Source organism: Cyrtonyx montezumae, unplaced genomic scaffold, assembly GCF_038088225.1.
Source record: "Cyrtonyx montezumae isolate F1298 unplaced genomic scaffold, pur_monq_1.0 scaffold_41, whole genome shotgun sequence".
NCBI classification, from domain to species: domain Eukaryota; kingdom Metazoa; phylum Chordata; class Aves; order Galliformes; family Odontophoridae; genus Cyrtonyx; species Cyrtonyx montezumae.
The window spans coordinates 2,064,463-2,089,336 of NW_027072047.1; the positions used below are offsets into that span (position 1 = coordinate 2,064,463).

The following is a 24,874-nucleotide window of genomic DNA, read 5'->3' on the forward strand; positions in this document are numbered from 1 at the left end:
ATTGCACCCAGCCCATTGATCTCTATTCAGTTCTTCTGTTAATAAAGTTCCTGCAGAAGAGATTTTTCAGCGTAGATTTGTCTTATTACTGCACCTCAGAACAACTGTTTTAGTTTTTGTCATATGAAAACAAAGCAGCACAGAGAAGGTTTTTTTTGTGGTTTTTTTTCTGAAGACTTAAGCTGGTCTTTCTAATGGGGTATTTCTGCTGACAGGTCGACCTTCACAGAAACAGGTAACACAAAACAATTGGAAGAGTGCCTATTTGCTACGCAAAACTAAGAGAACAAAAACCTTCAACAGTTATGTGTATTTGACAGAATTATATTTCTCTTTCAGTAGCGTTACATCCTAGCATACCTGTAGTTGTGTCATTAAATCATTATTAAACCATTACTGCCTGTAAATGGCTTACATAATGTCCAATAAAAAAAAAAAAAAAAAAAAAAAAAAACCAGAAATGGTACCCCCACAAAGAACAAGATTAGCCTCTTCCAAACATCAACACTGAAGCATTTTTTGTATCTTCTGTAACTTTTAATTGTTCCTACCAACAGATGTTTGGAAACAAATCTGGCAAGTTATGCCAAACTGCTGCCATGGAAGGGTCACAGGATAAATCTTTGAGGTTTCAGATACATGTATATCTGCTGAACATCCCCAGCTTTGCAGAGTTCTTTAGTAACTAAAAATGGAGTGCTGATGGTATACATTCCCTCAAAGAATTTTGTGTTTATAAAAATAGATGTGTTTGCATCTGAGTCCTCTCTCTGCTCCCTATCTGAATTTTTTTTAGCTTTTCTGCAGAATTTTGCAATAAAAGTTGTTTGCTTCAGGGTTAGTTTTGTTTTGGGTTGTTTTTTGGGTTTTGTTTTTGTGGACAGTGCTGTTTGCTTCTAACAGATAGCCTTTTAGTCTCATTGTGAGCACCGTATTACTATCAGGGGACTCCAGAAGCAGGGGCGATGCCAGGGGCGTTACAGTGGGCATGTTGCAGCTCAGTTGTGATAAAGCTGTGCTCAGTGCTTAGCAGATGACTGCAGACTGCAGTTTATCAGTGTTCAGCAAGTTTGCTTTAGCAATCACTGTAGCATTTCTTTCCACAGTATCAGTAAGGAAGTGCAGTGGCATTTGTCCCTAATGTTAGGTCTGTGGCAGAGCTCCATGGTTTTAACTGTTTCATGGGTAACTTGAGAACGTATGCTGAAATCAGCTGTGTGGTGCAACTGGGCTTCCTCTGGATGGGTATGCAAGTCTCAGGAGTCCAGCACTGTGATAAATTACCCATCATTCTCTGCTACAGTAGTTAGTTAAGATGCAACAAATGTACTCAGTTTAGTTACTAGAACACAGCTGAATCAGATAACTTTCAACATTTGTACTGCTATTAATGTTCTGGCTCCCCAGATATGTTTTCTAATTGGTAATAGGCATAATTATCTGATACTCTTGTCCGGTTTATTATACATTTTCCTCATCCCTGAGGAAAACTGTAATAAAATTCAGTGCAGCCAGCACAGAAGAAACCATGCTGTGGGGCAACACAAGCTGATATGAAGCATTCCACGAACTAAGAAAACAAAGCATGAAAAAGATAATTTAGGTACTATTAGGTACCTAGTGGTCTGAAAATATGATACATTTCAGATTTTGATTGTAAACTGTTCTCATTTCTTAGAAGCTGTCTAGGAAAACAGGTTCTACATCTTAGAAGGTATCATGAAGAACAACACAAAGGCTTTGCAACCAAGTTCAGTGTAGTTGGTAGCGGTTCACTGAGGGAAGGATGGATGTGTTAAGTGGGTGCCCCAATTCTTCAGCATACTGATAAATGAATTGGAGGGAATGTACTCAATAGATCAGTAGAAAAGAGCAACATTAGAGAGGCAAGAGGAGCTCATTGGAGTAGGATTAGGAATCAGAATGATTCTGGTGAGGTGTAGGTGCAGTGTGAACATGTTTTATAATTGCAAGGTACTATTCAGAATAGGAATAATTAGCAGAACTTGTTTTGAAAAGGACACGAAAAATATCAAGTGAATGTGAGTTAATTCATCCTGAGGTGTATCAGCAGGAGCATCTTAAATAAGAGCAGAGTTAATCCTCCTGGCCTCATCAACACTGCAATTTCTGTAATGATAAAGCACAGAGTCCCAAACTTTAAGGAGATAGTGAATTGTTTCATAAGGAACCAAAGTAATAGAGGAAATCCTTCAAAGCCCAAAGGCCTGATTTGTGAGGAAAGAGAGAGAGTATTGTGTTTGTGTGAAGAATCAAGAGAGATGGTAGATTTCTTAAAATGTGCTGCAGAAGAGTTAATTTGATGTCCAGATCTACTGTGGATAATACAGTAAAACAGGGAGTCTTGAGCCAGAGTTCCAGCTTGGATGGGTCAAGTTGGGCTCTTCTCATTGTATGGACATTGAAGCCATGGAAGAGTGTAATATGAAGACCCTATTGCTGTAATATTCTGAAAAACTGCTTAGGCAGTGATTGATCAGTGACACCGCAAGTTCTTAAACATATGCTAGAGCAGTAAGAGAGAACGGGCAAACTCTCTTTAAGTCATCTCCAGTTCTGCCTTTGATGCCACAGAAATTAACCACTATCATTTGCACTTGTCAGTAGGTATAAAAAATGAATCTGTATAAAAGCAGTAAAGGTTGCAGAAGGTAATGTGTCTGGCCAAGAAGCAGCAGGTGAAAGGGGCCAGCCCAGGAGTCAGACTGCATCAGGCAGTGAGCTGTGCAGTGCATGTGGTTCCTGGAGCTGTTGGTCTGACAGCCTTCCTCCATAATTGCCACGAGCACTAAACAGACTTAAAGTGTAAAGGAAAATAAAACAGTAATTTAATATGAAATCAAACTTGCTGAAGTGTGCTTGTGATGGTTTTGAATTTTCTTTTAATAACTTCTAGCCAGTGCCAGCTTACAAAACCCAGTCCATTTTAAAAATAACTTGGAGTCCTCAAAACTTAGGGGTCTTTTCCAACTGTAGGAGCATGGAAAATGCCTGTGCTATTTTAAAATAAGTGGGCTTGGCTCTTTGCTTTTACCTGTAGTATACTTAAAAACAGTTTTCTTGAAGCTTAGTGTTTTTATTCCCAAGCTTAGAATTGCAGAATCTAAAACCCTACTACTCCTTTAACGTGCAGTGTATAAATCAAAGCGTGTACCTAAGAGATGTATTATTATTACCCGTCCAGTGCAGGAAATCTGACTTAATCCTTGCCACTGGAGATGGCATTTAGTTTGGTTTTTGGAGCATTGTCTTGTTGCAACATCATCATTCTGTTGTGATTCTGTTGTGTTCAGAATCTTGTGAGGAACAGCTGTCTGGAGGCAGGGAGAGTTTCACCGTGGTCCTGTATAACCTCACTGTATGACCATACAATGCTGCTGGTGCTCTTGAAAGCTGTAGATGAAAAGAACTGAATTCTGTTACCTTACTGCCATAATCTACTTTGTCAAAACTGAATTTTTTCTTACACCCTAACTGTGTACTTAATGATGTTATATCCTTTTCATTAAAACCAATGTCTAGGATTTTTCTTTTCCAAAGAGATGTTATCCCTTCACCTCCAAATTTAAATTCAGACTGCCTTAAAATTCTTAAACCTTGGCCCTCTTCATGCAGAGCGTCGAATAAGTAAACTTCATCTACCATTTGACAAAGTGTTTGGGTTCTTTTCCCCTCAGGCATGAAATCTGTGTGTTTCTAGTGTGAGTTGAATCCAAGATCATTTTCAAGTAGAACATGTTTACTACTACAGGTGTTGAAATGAAGGCAGTGTAATTACACTGGATTATTCTATACTTTTGCATTTTTGAATGAGTCTTTTCAACTAAACTGTGTGATGGGATTTTGATGGAGATGGGTGAGTGCAGTACTTTCTAACCCTGAAATACTAAGCTGTGGAAACAGTAGGGAAAACATTTGTAGGGAAAAAGAAACACATAAATTCACAGTGTGGTAGCAGAGCAGTAATTATATAATTTATTTTGTTATTTACAGATAATAAAATTACCCAGTGGGAAGACCCCAGACTGCAGAACCCAGCAATTACTGGCCCTGTAAGTACTGCTGTGGTTCTTTTCACATGAAATGCTGTGACTCATGTATATTTGGTGGAGGTGGCAGTTGTAAATAAGCAACAGTTCATGCTTGTTTTTCAGATCACAGAATCACAGCCTGGTTGGACTGGGAGGGATGTCAGAGCCCATCCAGTTCCAACCCCCTTGCTGTGGGCTGAGTACCCCCACCAGCTCAGGGCACCCAGGGCACTATCCATAGCCTCCAGGGATGGGGCACTCACACTTCTCTGGGCAGGTGGATTCAGACTGTGCTTGGTGAACAGAGCAGGACCAACCTTGGTTTGCTTTGTCCTGAGGGGCATGAGAGACTCAGCTGAGCACTTTGTGAGCTTCCAAGGACAGGGGTACTGCTGTCCTGTGCCATCCTGGCAAGGTGCCCTAGAACTGCTCACACTCGGTGTCTGACATTTTGTTTTACATAAACTGGGGTGCACTGGAGACATTTCCAGCCTGCTGCCAGTGAGCCAAAGCAGAACAGGGTTTACGAGGAGTCACTGTATCATTTGTCACTGGTATGCTATGCAAACCATTCGCAGCTGAGGCAGTAGGTTCAAAGTTTGTGGTTCTTGAAGTCTTTCCTACTCATGGCTACTGAGATAGGGCACTTTTCATACATTACAGTATGTTTCCTACCTTGAAACCATTAGCATATGATTTTGGCTTCTGCCTCCAAGTGTCTAGGAAACATTCTTGAATGGTTTGTCACAGTAGATATTGGAATCCTTCTGTTTCAGCAAGGAGGAGGATAGAAGGATATCCTTTCTTCAGAAGGATAGGGACTGCTTTATGTTACTGATTTTAACTTCTGTATTGCTGTGCTATTTCTAAGCAGAGCTCCATCCATTCTGAAACTGCATAGCTAAGTACTCTGAGTTGGGTTTCACACTGTGATGTGTGGAAGCTTATGGGTTCTCATTTCATTCTGTTCTCTTCCTGTAACCAGAAACTTTCTTTGCTAGGTTCTGAACTGTGTTCAAGTCATATATTTTGGTTCAAAGCTGTGTATGAAGGGCATCTGCTCTGACTCTTTGTTCAAAAGATCTTGGGAGTTTTGTACCAGTGCTCTCAGATGAAATCTAGACTGTAAGGTTTTGAGAATGTGTATAGAAGTATTCATACGTGCCCTTTATCTATGTCATCACTGTCAGTGCAGTTTCATTGAGCTCAGACATTACATTACATCACTCATTTTTTTTTATTTCTGAAGAATTAAAAGCCGTTTCCACTTAACATGGTACAGCTGTGACTTCTCTGTGGATTTGGAATGTAATAAACACAATAATTGGGCATATCAAATTGAAGAGTTATTAAAGTTCTTTCATATAAACTGTTTTTGGAATATCAACCTTAGGAAAAATGAATCAGCTTTTACTTTCAAGTAAGCATTACACAATGGCTTGTACCTGACTCAAAAAGAATATTAATTTCATTATGGAATGCTTTCAGCTCAGAATCAAAGACATTATTAAGGCATATATTTTTGTTATAAGGAGTTCACCAAAGTAGTTTTATTCCTCTCTAAGAATGGGATTAACTCACAGAAGGCTGAAAGGAGAATTTCTGTCCATGGACATTCATTGCTTTGTGGGCATACACTGTGTCCTGCATCTTATGGTTCATTTCATAGCTCTGCCTGGAGCCTCTCAACTTGTTCACAAGGGCATTCTCAAAATCCTTTGAATTTTGTTTTTGTGTAACGCCTCATAATCTTCAGCACTTTCAGCTGTGTAAATCCATATCCATTCACTCTTAAAAGTGAAAAATATACCATATGACATGCTTATTGTTCCTTTATTGTTCCCTAAGGAAACACATGGATTACAGTATTGCATTCTAGTTTCTTTTCTCAGTATCAAAAAAAAATGTTTTGTTCTTTTCTGTTCATAAAGTAAGATTAAAAAGAGACTGAGGAGATAAACTGAAAATATGGGTAAAATTTTTGATACATCTTACTTCAAACACTGAGAAATTAGATTTTGTGTTCTTCACTTCATGCGTAGTGTGTTTTTTTAATGACCTACTGGGTTACATATTAAGATAACATGTCTAGAAAGTTATATCTTATTTGTTTAAATATAAAGTAAAGTAAAATATAAAGTAAAGCAATGACTGGAATAATCTGTATTTACAATTCTGTCTCTGTAGGCAGTTCCATATTCTAGGGAGTTCAAACAGAAATATGACTATTTCCGGAAGAAGTTGAAGAAACCCGTGAGTATAACCATGCTGCTTTGTGTTGAAGTCAGTTACATTATGTCTCAGGAGAAGAAGCAAGGTATCCTCAGCGTAGATACAGAATGGTGTTTCTTGCCATTACACATTTGCCAATGGTTCTTGGTTGCCATAGTCCTTTAAAGGAGTTAAGTAGGAACCAACAAAATGAAGAAAACTGAATTTGATCGATGGATTTCTCAACAAAAGCAAATCTTTAAAAAAAATCTTTAAGACTTAAATTTTCCTGTATGAACATAAATCCAAAGTGATGAGAGAGGAAGGAAATGTCAGTGCACTGTAACTGAGACTAATTGGTATGTTAGTTTACAAGCCTTTGTATTGAAAGTTGGCTTCAGGAGTGATATTTCTCCTTCGTCTTCAGTGGTGATTTTGAAGAACAAAGCTGGAGAACGCAGGTTTCTGGTGATGCTGCTCTGTAAAAGTAACTGTTTTAATTTCAGGGAGCATTAAGTGTTAGCCCACACATGGCAGGGACTAATGATAGACAGCTCTGACACAGTGGGACTTGCCAGTGCCTTTACCTGTTTGTTGGTAGTTCCTCCAGTGTGCAACCTGATCCTGACCAATGACTGAGTGGACACAATAAACACTTGTTAGGAAAAAGCAAACCTCTTAAAACATTCGCAAGTCAGTCTTACTGGGAAAACTGTACCTGCCTGTAACCGTTGCACATCTCTGTTCACCCAGTCTGTGCCTCTGTTTTCAAGTACTTTACCATTCTGTTCTGCCTTTTCTGAATTTCTGGGCTAAATCATAATGACTGCTAGTGCTCTTGTTTTTCACACAGAAATTCTAACATATTTTGTCAGTCCTGTTCTGTTTTGTTTATTCTGTGGCAGTTCAGTTCTGTTTTATGTGTGGTGGAACAGTTCTGGCCTTTACAGGAATCCGAATGAAAGGGCAACATGAAGCATTGTGTTTGTTATCAAAGAGTCACAGAATGGTTTGGGGTGGTAAGGACCTTTAAGATCATCTAGTTTCTAACCCACTGCTGTAGGCAGGTACATCTCCCACCAGACTAGGTTGCCCTCAGCCCCATCCAGCCTGGCCTTGAAGCTGTCATGCCGTTTAAATACAACACAGTTGGACTGGTAATTTTCTCTTTTTTGTTGTCTTATTTCTTGTTGTTTTCAGTGTTTTATTAAGTACCATAGAAATTTCTGAACCCTGGGACTGGAATGTTCCCAGTTCACTGTAATCTATCAACCTATAGACTTAGAAAGCATTGAAAAACAAGTGTAAGGAGAAACTTGACACACTCAGATGTTGAATCTGTCTTTTAGTTTTTAACCTGTAGTCCAGAATTCCCTGAAGATCATTTATTTGGACTAATAAGTAACTAGAACTCTCCTTTCATGCAGGCTGATATACCAAACAGATTTGAGATGAAGCTACACAGAAATAATATTTTTGAGGAGTCCTACAGAAGAATCATGTCTGTGAAAAGACCTGATGTACTGAAGGCCAGGCTCTGGATTGAATTTGAGTCAGAAAAAGGACTTGACTACGGAGGTGTGGCCAGAGAATGGTTTTTTCTCTTGTCCAAGGAGATGTTCAACCCATATTATGGTCTTTTCGAATATTCAGCAACGTAAGTGTCCATTAAAATGTTTCCATTTGCAAGCATTATACATTAGGTTTTGCATAAGCAGGGAGATTATATTTGGCAGTAGTTAGAGCATCTTCCATGACATATGGCTGTGCATACTCGCCAGTCGAATCTGTGCTACCATTTCTTATTTCCTTTTCTAAGAACCTTTCAGTGTGCTATTGAAATTGCATAAAACATTCTCATCATTAGGGCAGTGTTCCATGTTGCCTTGCTTGCAGCAATACAAGTGCCATTTCTGAGGCGAGAGTAGTGAGAGGAGCGATGCAGACAAAAGACTTTTTGTTCCCTCCCAGCACACTGTAAAACACCTGCCTTCCAGAATTGTACTGCTCCTCTGTAATTAGCTCACAAAACAGCTTCTCGTTTACATTTCAGTAGGTATACAGCACTGGTCCTGCATGAGTTCAAATGCATTTATGTCCAATTTTAAAACCCCTGAGTGGTTCATTTATTTAAATGAGAGAGTCGAGTCTCCTGCTTAAAGCATATTCCTTTTCAGTCTGCCTGTGTAATTCCATGCTGTGTGCTTAACCCCAGGAAGGATGGATTTCTTCACTGCAGCAGTTCTTTTGTTTTCATGTCAGTGTCATACTCACTCGTATCTTTAATGAGTGTTGAATGAGTGCCATAGTAGATGAACAAAGGCTGTACAATGAGAGTTTTCTCACATTTGTGTCTTAGAAAAAAACATGTTCTGATTTTGGAGGGAAGCACAGCTTACAGGAATACAGGCTAGCTTAGAATGCCTCTGGGTTCACAGTTTACTGGGTTGTTTGTTTTGAAATAATATTTCCACTTCTATAATATAGGCTGCTGTGGTTACTTCAAAAATAACATTATTTTCATGTGAAGTTCACATGAAAATGTTAAATCATAAACATTCACACTGGATTGATTAGAACCAGTGTGTCTGGAAGCAGTATTTCCCTGAGCTTTCCACTGTACATGCAAATGGAAAAGATGAATTTAAAATCAATTCTGGTTACCCCACAAGCAGTTTATTAGCAACCTTAATCAGATCATTGTTAAGATTGTTAAAGCATTATGGAGAATAGACAAGAAAAGGCCCTGAACTCAAGTTATTTATTAACATATCTAAATATCTGTTTATTAAAGATGGGATGATTTAGATTTTTTTCCTGCTTTCTTCAAAAAAGGGACAACTACACGCTTCAGATTAATCCTAATTCAGGTCTGTGCAATGAAGATCATCTTTCGTACTTCACGTTCATTGGACGAGTGGCTGGCCTGGCAGTGTATCATGGGAAGCTGTTGGATGGTGAGTTACCACACTGTGTGGCTATGCTACTGCAGCTTTTGTTAAATAAATCACTGCAATAATTCATGTGTTTCACAGTGTAGTATATCTGGAAATAGAGAGAAAGTGCTGGACTGGAAGCTTTGGAAATTATATTCCTGCTTTGAAAGGAGATTTTTGTCACAATGTTGGCATCTTGCTCAACCAACACATATCTCATAAAGCTTTGCTTCCTTCTCCACTTTCGTTAATCCCAGAGAATCTCAATTTCTAAATAGTCTGTACCCTAAGGGATGACCACTGTATTTGTATGAGGCATTTCCATACATAACAGCTGAAGCCAAAACAGTTGCATGGGTGCCAGCCGCAGTATACATGTTTTATAAGATTGTTACTCATTGATTTAATGATTAAATAAAATTATTGCTGAGCTTTAGGAATAGCCAAGCAAGAAGTCATATAAACTGACTATATTTTAGTTAGAGGAAGTGCATTACAACAGCAGAGGAAAAGCATGGTCCTGTTTTCTAGCATGTCTTTTGAGAGAAGAGTGACAAGTGGAGAACTTTCAACTCGGTGCCCCATCTTTTGTGCCTTTTTACCACTGAACTGATGCTATTTACGGTGGCACAATTCTTGTGACTAAAGAAATGACTTTCTGTGTCTGAATTAAAGATGAAACCTGCTGTTAACCTGAGCAGTTACAGCACAGTTACTCGTGGGATATTTCTTCACTACAGGTGCCATGAGAAGATGGGTGGTGGTGCGTCTTAGGGCAGTCTGTCCTTACATGTGGTGAAAACACAGAATAGTGGAGGTAACACTTTTCCTCTCTGTTTTAGGATTCTTCATCAGACCTTTTTACAAGATGATGTTGGGGAAGCCAATAACTTTGAAAGATATGGAGTCAGTGGTAAGGACATTTAACCTTTATCTTTTTATCTATCAGTTGAGGATTTTTCCTTTGGGGAAGATCATGATAGCTAATTAATTTGTTTCCCTTCACCTTTCTCTCCCCTCTTTCTTTGGTCAGTCTTTAATTGTGAAGCAATATATAACAAAGATGCAACCCATTCAGGAAATTTCAACAACTTCAATAAAAATGTATTTAGTTTAACAAGTTTAATAATAACAATGTAATCAGTTACTGTATAATAATATTGTCAATGTAATGAAGCGGTATATAAATTGTGTTGAAAATAACAGCTTCATCACAAAGATATTCTCTGACCAGCAGCTACATATTGCCATATATGTATGTACCGAATATAAAAGTACAATAAATTTATTGCACAATAACACAGTTACAAAGCAATTAAGGGAACTTACACAAATCTAAAAATCTACCTTCTTAAAAACAGGAATACAGCAATCTGTCATACCCTCCTTCACAGCAGCTGTAAAAATAAACAGATTCCAAGTTCTCTGCAACCCCCTGGGTTTCTAGATTTGGAAGCCTTTATCTTGTTAATGTTTTTATATTCAAACCTTGTTTAATTTTAATCTCCTGTAGGACAGTGAATACTACAACTCTTTGAAGTGGATTCTGGAAAATGACCCTACTGAGCTGGATCTCATGTTTTGCATAGATGAGGAAAACTTTGGACAGGTACGTAAAAGTTAACCCAAAAGTCTATAATTCCATGTTACTGGTTATTGCCAAAAAGTAATTAATTCTGAGCAATATCTCAAGTTTGTGAACTCAATTGGGACTGCTACATGTTAATGATCAGTCCACGCAGACTTTGAATATTAACTTCTCTTTCTTCCTGAACTATTATGTCTGGAGATGCTGAAGAAGGAAATTATATTCTTTCCAGTGAGCAATACAATGCCTTTCTGAAAAGCAGTATTTGAAGCTAATAGAAGTGTTACAGAATCCTTATTAGAAAGCAGTCTCAGCCTGGGACTGTGTGAAGTTCTATAGCTGAAGAAGTTCTCAAAGAACAAGATAAGAGGTAGAATGATGATCAGCGAAGTACCCTTTTACAGTCCATAGTTTAGGCATATGATACAACAAAAGGACGCATGCCTGTTTTGCAAAGATTCACAGTCTGTAGATAACTGTCTTTGATACAAACTAATAATGTTTTGATCCCGTTTGAGAAGCAGTAACAATGATGGAATTTTAAGTCCTCTTGGTTCTCCTGTTTCAACTTAGCCAACTCAGTGAGCTACAGACAGTTATAGCAGCAGGTATAATCTTGTTTCCATCATACTGCTCATGAGGTGCAGAACTCAAGAAGGACATTGAGGCCCTGGAGCGTGTTCAGAGAAGGGCAACAAAACTGGTGAGGGGTCTGGAGCACAAGTCTTATGAGGGAGCTGGGATTGTTTAGTCTGGAGAAGAGGAGGCTCAGAGGAGACCTTAGTGCACTCTACCACTTCCTGAAGGGGGGTTGTGGTGAGGAGGGGGTGGTCCTCTTCTCCCTGATAAATAGTGACAGGACGAGAGGGAATGGCCACAAGTTGCGCCGGGGAAGATTTAGATTAGACCTGAGGAAACATTTTTTCTCTGAAAGAGTGGTCAGGCACTGGAATGGCCTGCCTAGGGAGGTGGTTGAGGCACCATCCCTAGTGCTGTTCAAGAAGCGTTTAGATGAGGTGCTAAGGGATTTGATTTAGTAGTTCATTGGGTAGGGATAGTGATAGGAGGATGGTTGGACTAGATGATCTTGTAGGTCCTTTCCAACCTTATGAACCTATGAACTGCATGGCAGATTTTATCACAGAAAAGCCCAAAGCTCAGTTGTATAAGGGTAGGATCTGCTGTACTGCAGAGTAAGCTAGATGGCTAGAGACTGGAATATCTCATCCACTTAAATGCTTCTAATGTTTCCCAACAATTCAGAAGTTGTAAAACATGGCAAATAATGACTGAGTTGTCTACTTCTGCATTTTCTACTTGCTGCTGCCAGAACTCTGGGGTCTCATGAAAGTCATAGAGTCATAGAATCACCAAGGATGGAAAAGACCTCTAAGATCATCCAGTCCAACCGTCCACCTACCACTAATATTTCCCACTAAACCATGTCCCTCATCAGTACAGCATCTACATGTTTCTTAAACACCTTCAGAGATGGTGACTCTGCTCACTTGGTGCTTGTTTTGCCTCAGGCATCACTACTAATGCTGAAACTCTTACAAAAGTACTCAAGGGAACTTGGTTGGGAGACTGTACTGTTTCCACATAGATGTTCAATATGTAAGAGGGAAAGATTTGCATTGCAGAAAGCTTCTGTGTTTGGTTATACTGTTATCATCAGAATCTTTCTTGAATTAAAGGAAAAACAAGAGAAATCTAATATTCTATCCTGTTATTACCTTGCCCTACCTAATACCTAAGAATAGGATTTTGCTGATGCTTACAAGTGAGTAAGAAATACCCGGAAGGTATTTTCAAGATACAGAGGATGAAAAGCATCCTTCAAAAAAGTAGAGGATGAGCATGTCTCTCTTTCTTCTAAGTTCAGAGGTCTTAATCACAGACTCACAGCCTGGGATGGGAGGGCTTTCCATCCCCCCTGCCCCAGCAGGGCCAATAATTTCTTTCCAATACTTGGAAGAATTAGAGGGCATTTTTCTGTCTTAGGAAAATGGGAAGATGTGTTTTCTTTACTCAGTTTTACCTGCTGTTAATGAATAGAAGTGGGAAAATAATTTATTCGTAAGAGTGACCACAGAATAATTTCTTTCTAATTATGTCATCATTAAACATGAAATATTTTGGTGTCTCATTAGCTATTACAGAGTAATCATTTCCTAGTACCGCTTGCAAAATGCTGCTTAGGGGTGATGGATTTCATGACAAATGTGTCCTGAAATAACGCCTTGTTGTATTTTATTTTTTCTTTAAAATACAGACGTATCAAGTCGACCTGAAGCCAAATGGGTCAGAAATCATGGTAACAAATGAAAACAAAAGGGAATACATTGAGTACGTATATATTTTTAGAATTTAACCTAAGTGTAACAACACTCAAGTGGTAATGCTTTGGAATTTACCCCCCTGCAATTATGATGGAACAAAGAATTGTCAGAAATCTTTTTAAAAGGAAATCCATTTGTTAACATAGTTTTTTTACACTAAATTCCTAGAAAGTCTGAATTTTAACCTTCACTGTTCATTGAATTACACCAACTACAGTAGCCTATGTCATATAATAGGGAACAGTATTTTCTTAATTTGTCAGCATAAGGAGTATTCAAGGAGGTATGGAATTGCCCCACATGATTGCAGACATTGATCTAAATTACTCATTCTGAGCACCCTCCAAAACTGATGAAAAGAAATGGCATTTCTTGGATACAAGAATTACCATGTTAAAGCGGGATATGAATCTGGCTCGATTTCATGATCTGCCTTGGTAACTGCCTCTGCTTTGTAGATCTCAGTAGTGAATTTCCACCCTGGGCTGCCTTTTTTTCCTTGTGAACTGCTATCACAGAATGCAGATGAAGAATGAGTGCAGGTCTGAACAGTAAACTAGAGAAAAGAATAAAAATAGGACATGACGTTACCAAGGTCACATTTGCTTCCTGGCTTTTATATTCCAGGAAGGGTTCAGGAACTCTGCACATGTTTAAGTACTCCCTTAAGAGGAATACTGTGTACTTGTTTGTTCACCTCATTTGCAGTGTGGTGTTACAGTGAAGTGATGGTAATAGTAGAACCATAAGGAGTTTCCATTTTTGTAATTCTTTTTTTGATCTTAGTTTGACTGTACAGCATATATTTACACGTCCACAGCTTAGTTTTTTAGGCATGTCAGTTTACAGATGCAAAATATAAGATGTCCTAAGCAGTTTTTATCTCCATTGTCTCCATGTAGTAAAGCAATAACGAAGAGCTCTTTGAAAAAGTGCAGGCCAAAACAAAGAACTAAATTATAGCTCCAACTAGATAATTCTAGATAAACTCTTAATGGTAGTATTTTTATAACTTCACAGTTGATACTTTTGGTTATGTACTCTCATTTCTAAATGTTTGATGTGGTTTAATTTCTTCCAACACTTCTCCCAAGAGTTACGGTGTGATAGAACTGTTCTAGTTGGTGCATAAGGAAAGAAATAAGAGGAAAAAAAAAACTGCAGCTGTAGTCACAAATATAATTTTAGCTTTGCTTCTGAATCTTAATGTAACACCCAAATGATGCATTCTTCTGGTGTAGTGTTTATGGGTTATGTAGAAACTTGCTGAAGAGTTGCTGACTGGTGTTTTGTTTGCATTGTTTGCACGTAATGTTTATTGCAAAAAAGAAACAGATAAAGAATTAACATCACAGATTTTCAATTGGTAGCTATTTAATTATTGTAAGCAGTATGAGAAAATCATACTGGGAATTTTTTAGTGACCGCCATACGAGCAGTATGCACTGCTGAAAGGCCTTCTTTGAAAACACTGTTCCAAATTATCATCCAGTGTAAGAATAAAAGCAAAGGAGATTAAATGAACAGTCCATTTTTACCAAAACCCCATCCAGAGAAAGTGTGTTTGTCCAAAGCATGGCTCGAAAGACCAAAGTGAACACGAGCCAAAGCTGCTCTCTGGAGGGACCACCTCCCACCTCTCCCTTCTAATTAATACACACTGCTTCCACAACTTGAGTACTGTCAGCACGGTCAGAAACCAGACAAATTCCAGCAAGCACTTCATATTCATTTCAAACTAAAATGTAGAGCAATAACATCAAACTATGCTTACTGACATTTTTAAGTAGTGCTTCCTGAAAGATGAGAAAGCATGATGGTTGCTGTATTCATGCAAATTAGGCACAAAAGCTGCTTCTGTAGGAAATGGATTGGATTCCTGGAGTGTTATTCGAGAACCTGTAAGGTATTTATGCCATAGGTGGTTAGCAATGAAATACAGGTTGTTTCCCTTGATACTGTAGGATGTATTTATGTACTTATTTTTGGGCAGGCTGTTGACTGTAATTACAACTATCCTTAAATTTCTGTAGGCCTGATTGGGAATTGTTAGTTACTTAGCTCTGAAATTTAGAAAAAACAAAACAGTCTCATTACTTATTCTAACAGTAAGTACATTGTCCAGGGTCTAGACTACAACCTGACTTTGAAAGAAACCACACTAATGAATTTGTAGGCTGCCTAACTTAATAAAAAGCAAATCAGCTTATGTAACGTAAGAGTATGATTGAGAGATAGATAAAGTTGTAAATGAGAAGCTGATATTGTTAGTGTTGTTTATCAGTCTTCTAATGAATGTGTTTTATGTTTTTCTTTATCTCCTATAGCCTGGTCATCCAGTGGAGGTTTGTAAACAGAGTTCAAAAACAAATGAATGCTTTCTTGGAGGTAAGGTTCTCTTCTATGTCCTTTTTATTTTTTTTTAACCCAAATTATGTACACATACATCAGGACCTGGTTACAGGAGTGGGAAGCTGTGTGTGACCACACAGGTTCTGTTACTCTCTTAAGATAATTCTCATTCAAGTTGACATTATTTGAGCTTGAAATAGCAGTTTTTAAATTAGAGATTCATAATACTTCAGGAACTGTATATTTCATTTTCCAAATCTGCCTTTGCCCTCCATCACTTACTTACCCAACAGCTTTCCCTTAAGGCTAAAATTATATTAAATAAAACTATAATTATACATCATTTGCTGATTTTGCTTTTTTTTAGGGATTCACAGAACTTCTTCCTATTGATCTGATCAAAATCTTTGATGAAAATGAACTAGAGGTGAGTTCATTTGATGTCCAGAGATGACACATCAGTAATGCTCATTGCAGAGATCATCACATTCTCAATTAATTACATCATCATGGAATTTGGAGACAAAGATTCTTTGCTTGCTATGGGAAATTAGGATTTTTTCCCCCAGATTAATAAATCTGATGATCAGGTAAAAGCACAAAAAAGTATCTGTTACTCATTGAGGTGGTTTAGTACATGCATTTGTAAAGAATGCAAGTAGCATGCTGAATTAATGACATATACGGGTCATGTGTTCAGCAAAATGCTTGAAGCATACATACTTCGTACTGCATAGTGTTTCTCCAGTAATGTGAGTTCCTCTGAGAATTCTCCTGAAGAGAAGCTCAGTATCACTTTCTGTATGTACTTGTACCACAGTAGCTGTTCGAGAGGTGAGACAACAGAGGGAGAGGTGGTTTTCCTGATGAAGCATGCAGCTTATTACCAGTACTGTCTTAACATCACATCAATTATTTCCATATAGTTACTGATGTGTGGCCTTGGCGATGTTGACGTTAATGACTGGAGACAACACACCATCTACAAAAATGGCTACTGCCCAAATCATCCCGTGATCCAGTGGTTCTGGAAGGTAACGTTTTTAGTGCACTTGGTTTCTCTGAGTATTCCTAGAAGTCAAAGATCCCCTTGCATGTTGTGGAGTCAGTTATGAAATCCTTTTTCTTCACAAAAACTACTGAAAAACACGTTGTTGTATGTTGGAAATGACAGCTGTCATACTGCAGTCTATATAGGAATGATCCAAGTTTGACAAAGTCTCTCTGTCTGGTTTTATTCAAGAGTTTTGTAGTCTTTCTGAAGTACAGTACCTCTATGAGAAGTGTATGTTTGCAGGAAAACTAGGAAAACTGTTTTCCCCTTTGACATAATGTCTTTTTTTTTTCATAAAAATACAGGAATCTTACAGCTCAGTATATGCACTTGAAAGTTGAAAATAGTGTGAATCACCTCATACAGATAGTTTAGTGGATAGGGATGGTGATAGGAGGATGGTTGGACTAGATGATCTTGTAGGTCCTTTCCAACCTAATGTATCTATGAATCTATGAATCTATGGTAGTTGTAGCTCCTGGCTGCTGCCTGGGCTTTGTCACTTCTTTGTTACAATCAGAAAAGAATTCTTGTTTAACCAGAGAAAACGTGGCATGCCATCCTTCCAAGTTAGGTATCTATTTCTTACCGTGTCACACAAATAGATTCTGTTTTGCTTATTTTAACAATGACATCTTCAGCCATGTGAAGTGACCCTGTCTGTTTCTCAACAGGCTGTTTTACTGATGGATGCAGAAAAACGCATTCGGTTACTGCAGTTTGTTACGGGGACATCACGAGTGCCTATGAACGGATTTGCTGAACTTTATGGTAAGCTTCCTGCCCCCAGATCACACACTGCAGGCTGCTAAAATACAGGCATGGCCAACCTTCACTCTCAGATAAAACTTCTCCCACTGGGTGCCAAAAAAACTGGGGGGCACTTGGAAGAGAAGCCAAGTTTTGTTCTTGGTGGGTGTTCTGTAGATGTTCTCCTTGAACAGTAAGGGTCAAATCTCTCCGAGAAAATGTCAGCTGTGGGCAACAGTAAAGCTCATGGCACATGGAGAAGAGGAGATTGGAGGTCTATCCAAATGTGGTTATTTTTTTCAGTGTTACCAGGCAAGCGTACCTCTTTCACATTGTACGTGCTCTAACCAAAGTGTAGCTTGGTGAATTTAGTAAGTTAACTGCATTTGGAAATTATATATAACCGCATCTCTATTTGCTTTAATGTAAGATTTGACTTAAGGGTGTTTGTACAAAGTATTTTGTACCAGTTGAAAATGAAAGTTGGAATTAGGGTAAACGTGCAATTTTTAATACAATTAAGGCAGTTTCTTTAGAGCCCGGTAACTGAGGGGTTTTTTGGTTTTTTTTCAACCAGGTTCAAATGGTCCTCAGCTGTTTACAATAGAGCAATGGGGAACTCCTGATAAACTGCCCAGAGCTCACACATGGTAAGTCTGGAGCTTGTCTGTCTGGCACATCTGTGCATGAGTTTGTTTGAGTGCAGATGGGTCTGGTGTGCATGTCACACTATGTTTGCGTCCTAAAAGGAACAGAAAATGTTATTTAATAGATGGAAAATCAGTGCACAGACTGGGCATGCAGGCACACACACACAGAAACATGAGAAATGTGAGCTGGCAGACACGCATTGCTGGCTGCACGTGTACCCAGAGCTCATCCTCATGCAGGTCCATGCATTTATTTTCTATGTTTTATGTAACAGCTTTTTACCTCAAATTTTCAGAAGACAGCTAGTAATTTCTGAAAACTCTTATGGGTAGAGGCTAGGTTGGCCTAAGGTGGTACCCACAGAAAACAGTGGTTAGGTTTGCACAGTGCACCATCCAGACTGCCCCTGTTTTTCCAGTTGGATATGTACTCCTGTCTCACACCCAAGTTATTCAGCCTTTTCTATTTCTTTGAAATAAAAAACAGCAACAAAAAAAACAGCATTTAAAAAAAATTGAGTAATTACACATTTCTTTTCCTTCTGAATTTCAGCTTTAATCGCTTAGACTTACCTCTTTATGAATCCTTCGATGACCTGCGAGAGAAGCTACTTATGGCAGTTGAAAATGCTCAAGGATTCGAAGGAGTGGATTAGGGCACTTCTTCCCACGTTTCAGCGTGTTCTGCTGCGTGTCCACACTTCCACAATGGACTCTGAGTGACCGTGGCAGAACCGTTGCGCAGCGCTGGTTCCTGGAGGAAACTCTTGGACAGTGCGGTGGCCTAAATGCAGAATCTTGAACTACAATATGGGGATTGCTTTTTTGATGTTTCCACAGCCAGTTACCAAGGATTAATATGTACTCTTGACTACATTTCAGCAGGACTTACTGTATTTATGTTGTGCCTCTGTAGGCTGAGCCCTTAATAAAAATTTTACATAATTTCTAATGACAGTGAATGGAATTAATCATTTTACAGGGATAGTATTACAGCTCATGTTTACTTTTTAATTGATTTAGACATTTTTAGATTATATTTCATTATAATTAAATTTCATGTATTTGGGGGAAAAAAAAAGTGCATTTTTCTTAATTTCGTACCAGACTTGATGCCAGTGTCATTTTTTTCAAGCTCATTTTGAGCCTTGTGCTCCCAAACCATTAGGAAAATAGGAGACAGCTATGTTGGAATTTTTCTCTGTATTGGCTATCTATATCAAGTGCACATAAATATTTTTCTGTATCCAGAAGAGGTATGGAATCTATGTTGCATTTTTGTATAAGTAATAGTTGTTACGAGTCAAGAGAGAACCATAACATAGCATGCCAAATCTCATGTTCAATAAAGAAATTGCCTCATTACTCCTTGGTAATATTTACATGTACTGAAGAACATTCTGGGGTAGGGTTGGCATTAATCATTTAGGAAAATATGCTTAACCCTCTCATTATCTTTGTATAGTGGTTCTTTTGTTGTCCTTTCCTCTTTACTGTGTGCAATGGAGGCATTCTGAAAGAAACCTGGCACTGTGTGATTTGGCACTATGGAAAAACAGATCTGTTTTGTCTCCTATTTGTATGCATTTGCTAATGATATCTAAACACGATATTTTTTGTTTCTAACTGCACCAACTCTAAAGGCACTTTATGTAACACATTGAAGTCATATCTGTTTTTGTTTTGTTTTTTTTATCATAAACATTAATGTGATTATGTTCCTTCTCACTGCACATGTCTTTCTGGTGCAATATCTATCAATTGTGAGTTTGGCTGCTGATGATGTATAAAAGAGAAAAAAAAACAACAAAAAAAAACCAGCTCTAGAGCTGAGCCTGCAGACATGTTCCTCAGCAATTGTTTTTGTGATTTATTTTTTACTTAATCACAAAGATTTATTTAATATACACTGCTATCTATCTAATCAGTTTTGTTACCTATGACATGTTGCATGCCTAAGCTATAATGTCTTGAGTTGCATCTCTTTGTGTGATGGATTAAAAGTGAAAGATTTGTATTTGATCCACTGAACTTAAATGGTTACAGTACTCCTGCAGTAGGTGTGAGGGTATGGCTGCATATGAGGCGGGGTAGGTCGTACCCTATGTGCAGGGCTTTTCCCAAGGAGCCCACCCTCTGCTTTACAAAACAAGGTGGTACAGCATGGCAAAGCAGTCAGCACTCTGCCCAGAGCACCGCAGGCACCGCCTGCTGCTGGCACGGAGCAGCCACACCACAGACATACCCAGAGCTAGGGCAAAGGCTGCTGAAATGAAGGCTTGCTGCTAATAACATTCAGCAAATGCTGTGTGCATGTCAGCAAAAGGGTTTGAGGAGCTAACGGGTGCATGAAGATGTAGTCCAGCACCAGACTTAACAATTTTTGGATGTTCCTTTCTAACCTTTTACATTTTATGAGCATAAACCCTTGAACGAGAGAAATAAGTGCATCCGAGTAGGTAAACAAACACCATACTGATGATTTAGTGGGGAGAAGATGGAGAGGACGGGGTAAATCTGGGCGTCTGCACTGACCTATACACACTAATGCCCAATGCCATGTACCTAAAAGCCCTCCTAAGATTTATTGGCAGAACTGAAATCCATTCTCACGCAGAGGTGGAGGCTGTGGCCCAGCAGCAGTGCATGGAGATGTGAGTGCAGAGATGGGAGCAGGAATCGTTATTTCAGAGTTGTCATCATGCTTTGGTCCCTTCTCTCCCCACATATTCCCTTAATGCTTCCTGTAAAGTCCTTTCAGACAGTAGCTGCTGATTGCTGTCTGGAGTTCAACAGTGACATCAGACTGAAAGGGAAATATGTTTTTGAGATCGCTTTTTTCTTCTGTATGCAAACTGGAGATGACTTAGCTTAATTATTTCTAATGCGCTGTGTCAGAGTAGGCCTTTCTGAAGCCCAGTGTGCAGTGCCCTCAGCCTCGTGCAGCTCATGCTGAAATGTGTGCTGTTTTTGCTCCTAGTGCTTAATGCAAATAGCTAAAAAGTGCCATTTGTGCCTCTCGTGCCCAAAAAAACAGCAGTCACGGCTCCCACAGCACCTCTCACATCACGGAAGAGGTCACTTTTGTTCAAGAAATGGGTTTGTTCAACACTTCATTGGCAAAATTGGTCCTAACTGCCCAGTTGACTGTAAGGGGAAGCCAGCCCGTACTTGCTGTCCTCATGAGCTACGCTGTTAGCACACAAAGCCTCGTTTCACCTTGACAGGTGCCAATTTGGAGCATGGCAACTCCCCTCACCTCAAAGTGAACCTCTCCTCCTCTTGAAGTCCAGAAATAATACAGATTCACATTGCAAATGAGCGTCGCTACATGTAAAATAAGCTGAAGGGAACTGCTCAGCCCAGTCCTTCCACTGCACACAGCCTTACTTTACTACCCCAGCTTGGTGTACACTAAGCACACTTTGGCTCATTCACCACAAAACGACTCAAATTTAAAACCTTCTATCTAGCCCCATGCTAATAAATGGCAATTTATTACTTCCTGAGCCATTACTTCTTGGCTCATGCAGAGCCTTACAGCAAACAAGCTGTGAAAACTTGCAGTCATGGTGTAGAGCAGGCATGTCCCACCACTGTTCAGCACTGCCTGTACTGCAGCCGACCACTACCCCACACCATTATGGTGGGGGTCCTTCCCACTACCCATGTAAAAAGTTGATTTCCCTCATGTTCATAAGCTCCTTTTAAACCTAGGAAGGCCACAATGAGGTCTCCCCGCAGCTGAACAAGGCCAGCTCCTTCAGTTTGTCTTCATAGGAGAGGAGTTCCAGCCCTTGGGTCGTCTTCACAGCCCTCCTCTGAACCCATTGCAAGAGCTCCACATCCCTCTTTTGTTGGAGGCCCCAGGCATGGACACAGTACTCCATGTGAGCATTCATGAGGGCAGAACAGAGGTGGACAATCCCCTCCCTGGCCCTGCTGTCCACCCCTGTGCCAATGGAACCCAGGATACCATTGGCTTTCCAGGCTGCAAACACACACTGCAGTCATATGAAACTTCCTGTGTTGCAGTTTGTACCTGTTGCCCCTTGTCCTGTCACTGTACGCACCACTGAAAAGAGCCTGGCCCCATCCATTTACCTCCTGCACTCTGGGGACAGTGATGAGCTCCTGATGAAGATGCTGGTCAGGACCGGACCCAACACTGACCTGGAGCACTGGAGAACAATGCTATTGACAGCCTCCAACCGGACTGCACCACTGACCTCTGAGCTCTGCCAGTCCACAGTTCTCAATCCACCTCACTGTACACCCATCTCCCCCACACTTCCTAAGCCCCACTACAAGGATGCTGGAGGAGGCAGTCTGCCATTGTCAGTAAGGTGCTCCATGAAAGGACAGTGGAAGATGATAGCCACCTTTCTTGTAGCTGAGTTTTCCACTATCTAAGTTCAGACCACTGGGGTATGCAGTTATCCAGCTCTGAGGGTTACAAGAGCCGAACAGGAGGCAGATGAGGAGGTTGGCATGTTGGGACATTCAGTGATGCACTTTGCTTTGCTGTACTGTGATCAGACAGCAAGCTGAGGACTTCGCAAAGAAGTTCCTACATGATGCATGGTGTCTGATAAGTGGCTACGAGTGAAACACAGCTAGGTTCCCCACTGACACCCAGAAGACACAGCTCCTCTTGATAGCCTCTGTGTACTCCATTGCCCCTAATCAGCCTTCAGAGGAACACCTCCACTGCCACTGCCATTGCAGAAGCCTGTCACTGAGCTAGGTCCCTAAAATAAGGCTCTCTAAACATCCCATAGGACAGGATATATATTAACCTGGAGTGCAATCAGGTTAACCATGAAACATCAGATTTAATCTTTGCCCAGATTGAGCCTGGGCAAAGACTGAATTGAAATTTTCCTTTGGACTTGAATACAGTGAGCTTGACCTGGGTGCACTCACACTGGGCCATGAAAAATTTCTCTGTACCATATATTTACACAGCAAAGTAACAGCCTTAAACAAATGCTAGTAACAATGCCAAGGCAAAGGCACAGTAAAGTTTGCAAATAGCAAAGATATGAAGGCAACACTTGTTCTGTGGTTTCCAGCAGCACAGTACTATCTCACCTTGCCAGATCATGCTAGTGCAGACAAGTGCACAGGTTATAACCACAAATTCATTTTTGCTATGCGCAAAAACTGGTGGGAAAAACCTGGGGCACCTGCTTGTTCTGCTAATTTGGACTAATTACTTGCCCCATTTTGTCACCTTTTCAGGCTATGAACTGCAGTGTGGGTGGACACAGGCATGTGACATGCCTATGAGGCTTTCAGAACGGGGTACTGAGCTGCCCTCCAGGTCACTCTGTGTTTATCCTGTCACTTCTGGATTAGGCAGAGGATGTGACCTCCTCTTGAATTCAGTTTTTAAACTAAAAGCAAAACTCTGAACCTTGGCCTGAAGTTAAAGAGTAACAGAGATGGACACCAGATCGATAGCAGACAAATATTAGTCTCATGCAGCGGACAGATGCTGTAGGTCTTTCAGTACGCCAATGCAGAACGTATCTTTAGGTTTAAAGGTTTCTTTACACAAAGCAAAAAAGAAAAAAGAAAAAAAATAACACCACTTTGAAATAGCTGGAGGTTAACATTTCGTGCTAATCCAGCCATCTCCTTCCTCCCAGAGCAGACTCTGTCTTCTACCATCCCACTCACTTCCTATATTCCAGTGAATTATTTCTGTGAAAAATCACAAGAAAATTGCCAAGTTTTTTGAGCAGCTCTCCTTCCTAGTCAAGCATGCAGATATTTAATAATAATAAGCACACATTATTTAGTCATTATGTGAACAGAAGTTTCGGAAGCATTTCCTCATCTCAGACCAGACTGTGGTTTTGGCTTGAAAAAAGTATGCAGTCAAAATCACAATTTCATCTCTATGTGGGCAGTTTGGCTTCACCAGGTGAGTACGAACTGGAAAATTCAGGGCTCAGGTGTAAAGGCATCGCTGGGAGGACTGCTAGTGTAAGCTGCAGTTCACATCAAGCCATAGTTGCACGGGAAACAAATACAGTCTTCAGGGAGACAGAGGTATTTCCTCCGACAAGCACAAATGAGAATGACCTTAGAAAATCAGAATATTTCAAGACTTAACATCCAAAAACAGCATGTGTGATATTTAACAGAAATCTAGACTGACTGCTGCATATCCTTAAAATTAACCTACAGAAATAAGTGATCAGGCTTTCCACTTGGACAGCCACTGACAAGAAAATGCCTTTTTCTGGGGCCGCTAAGGGTCAACACATACACACACACCTCCATACCACCTTTTATCTGTGCCACAGCCATCTGTTTAAATAGCTGTGTTTGAGCTATCCACACACAGGGGCAGGGGTGTGATGGCCACACGGTCAGTGCTCAGCCCCACTGGTCCCTGCCAGATGGTCTGCTTGTCCTTGGCTGCTGGCTGCTGTTGGCAGAACAAGGTAGGGCCAAAAGCATCCAAAACCTCAAACCAGGGATGTGGCAAAATCCTGAATCATTTTGCAATGATGTTATAAAGTACGCTGGAAGACTCCTATAGATCTGTGGAGCCAAAACTGACGACCACCTCCGTTTTCTCTCCTATAGGAGGAGAATAGGTTATATGAAGAATTTCCCCTTCATCTCACACCAGCCCCAGTTCTTCAAGAGTTTGTCACATGCCTTGCAAATCCAAATCCAAATAGTAAAAATAACCATCTAACAAGGAGATTTAACGTCCCTGCATGACATCCCTCTGATTTGAGGTGCACAGGTTTTTTTCCTTACAAAAAGAGAACATTCCAACTTCTTTGGGTACCAGAGTTCATCCCCACACTCCCAAACTTCTCTCATGGATTATATTCCACCACACACCACAAAACCAAGTACACAAAGCATTTCACACCTCTGGGTGCCCAAGGGCACTGCTGCCCAGAGCTGTGG

At 39.9% G+C, this 24,874-nt stretch overlaps 1 protein-coding gene and 1 long non-coding RNA gene across 6 annotated transcripts in view; one reads left to right on the forward strand and one right to left on the reverse strand.

Moving 5' to 3' along the window:
• The window catches only part of NEDD4L (NEDD4 like E3 ubiquitin protein ligase), a 138,131-nt gene extending 119,115 nt beyond the window's left edge, over nt 1-19,016 (forward strand). For all 5 annotated transcript variants that reach the window (XM_065747097.1, XM_065747098.1, XM_065747099.1 and 2 more), the window contains 13 exons: nt 4,015-4,073; nt 6,240-6,305; nt 7,691-7,920; nt 9,099-9,220; nt 10,042-10,112; nt 10,713-10,808; nt 13,063-13,136; nt 15,457-15,517; nt 15,849-15,908; nt 16,408-16,515; nt 17,210-17,306; nt 17,863-17,935; nt 18,489-19,016. In XM_065747097.1, coding sequence (XP_065603169.1) covers nt 4,015-4,073; nt 6,240-6,305; nt 7,691-7,920; nt 9,099-9,220; nt 10,042-10,112; nt 10,713-10,808; nt 13,063-13,136; nt 15,457-15,517; nt 15,849-15,908; nt 16,408-16,515; nt 17,210-17,306; nt 17,863-17,935; nt 18,489-18,591 — 1,220 coding nt within the window. In that variant the 3' untranslated portion in view covers nt 18,592-19,016. The remainder of the gene's footprint in view (nt 1-4,014; nt 4,074-6,239; nt 6,306-7,690; nt 7,921-9,098; nt 9,221-10,041; nt 10,113-10,712; nt 10,809-13,062; nt 13,137-15,456; nt 15,518-15,848; nt 15,909-16,407; nt 16,516-17,209; nt 17,307-17,862; nt 17,936-18,488) is intronic.
• On the reverse strand, nt 17,920-18,594 carry LOC136055367 (uncharacterized). Its single transcript, XR_010622848.1, has 3 exons — nt 18,509-18,594; nt 18,219-18,404; nt 17,920-18,027 (listed from the first exon to the last, which is right to left on the reverse strand). It is a non-coding gene; the product is annotated as an uncharacterized LOC136055367 (long non-coding RNA).
• Nucleotides 19,017-24,874: the final 5,858 nt, after the last annotated feature.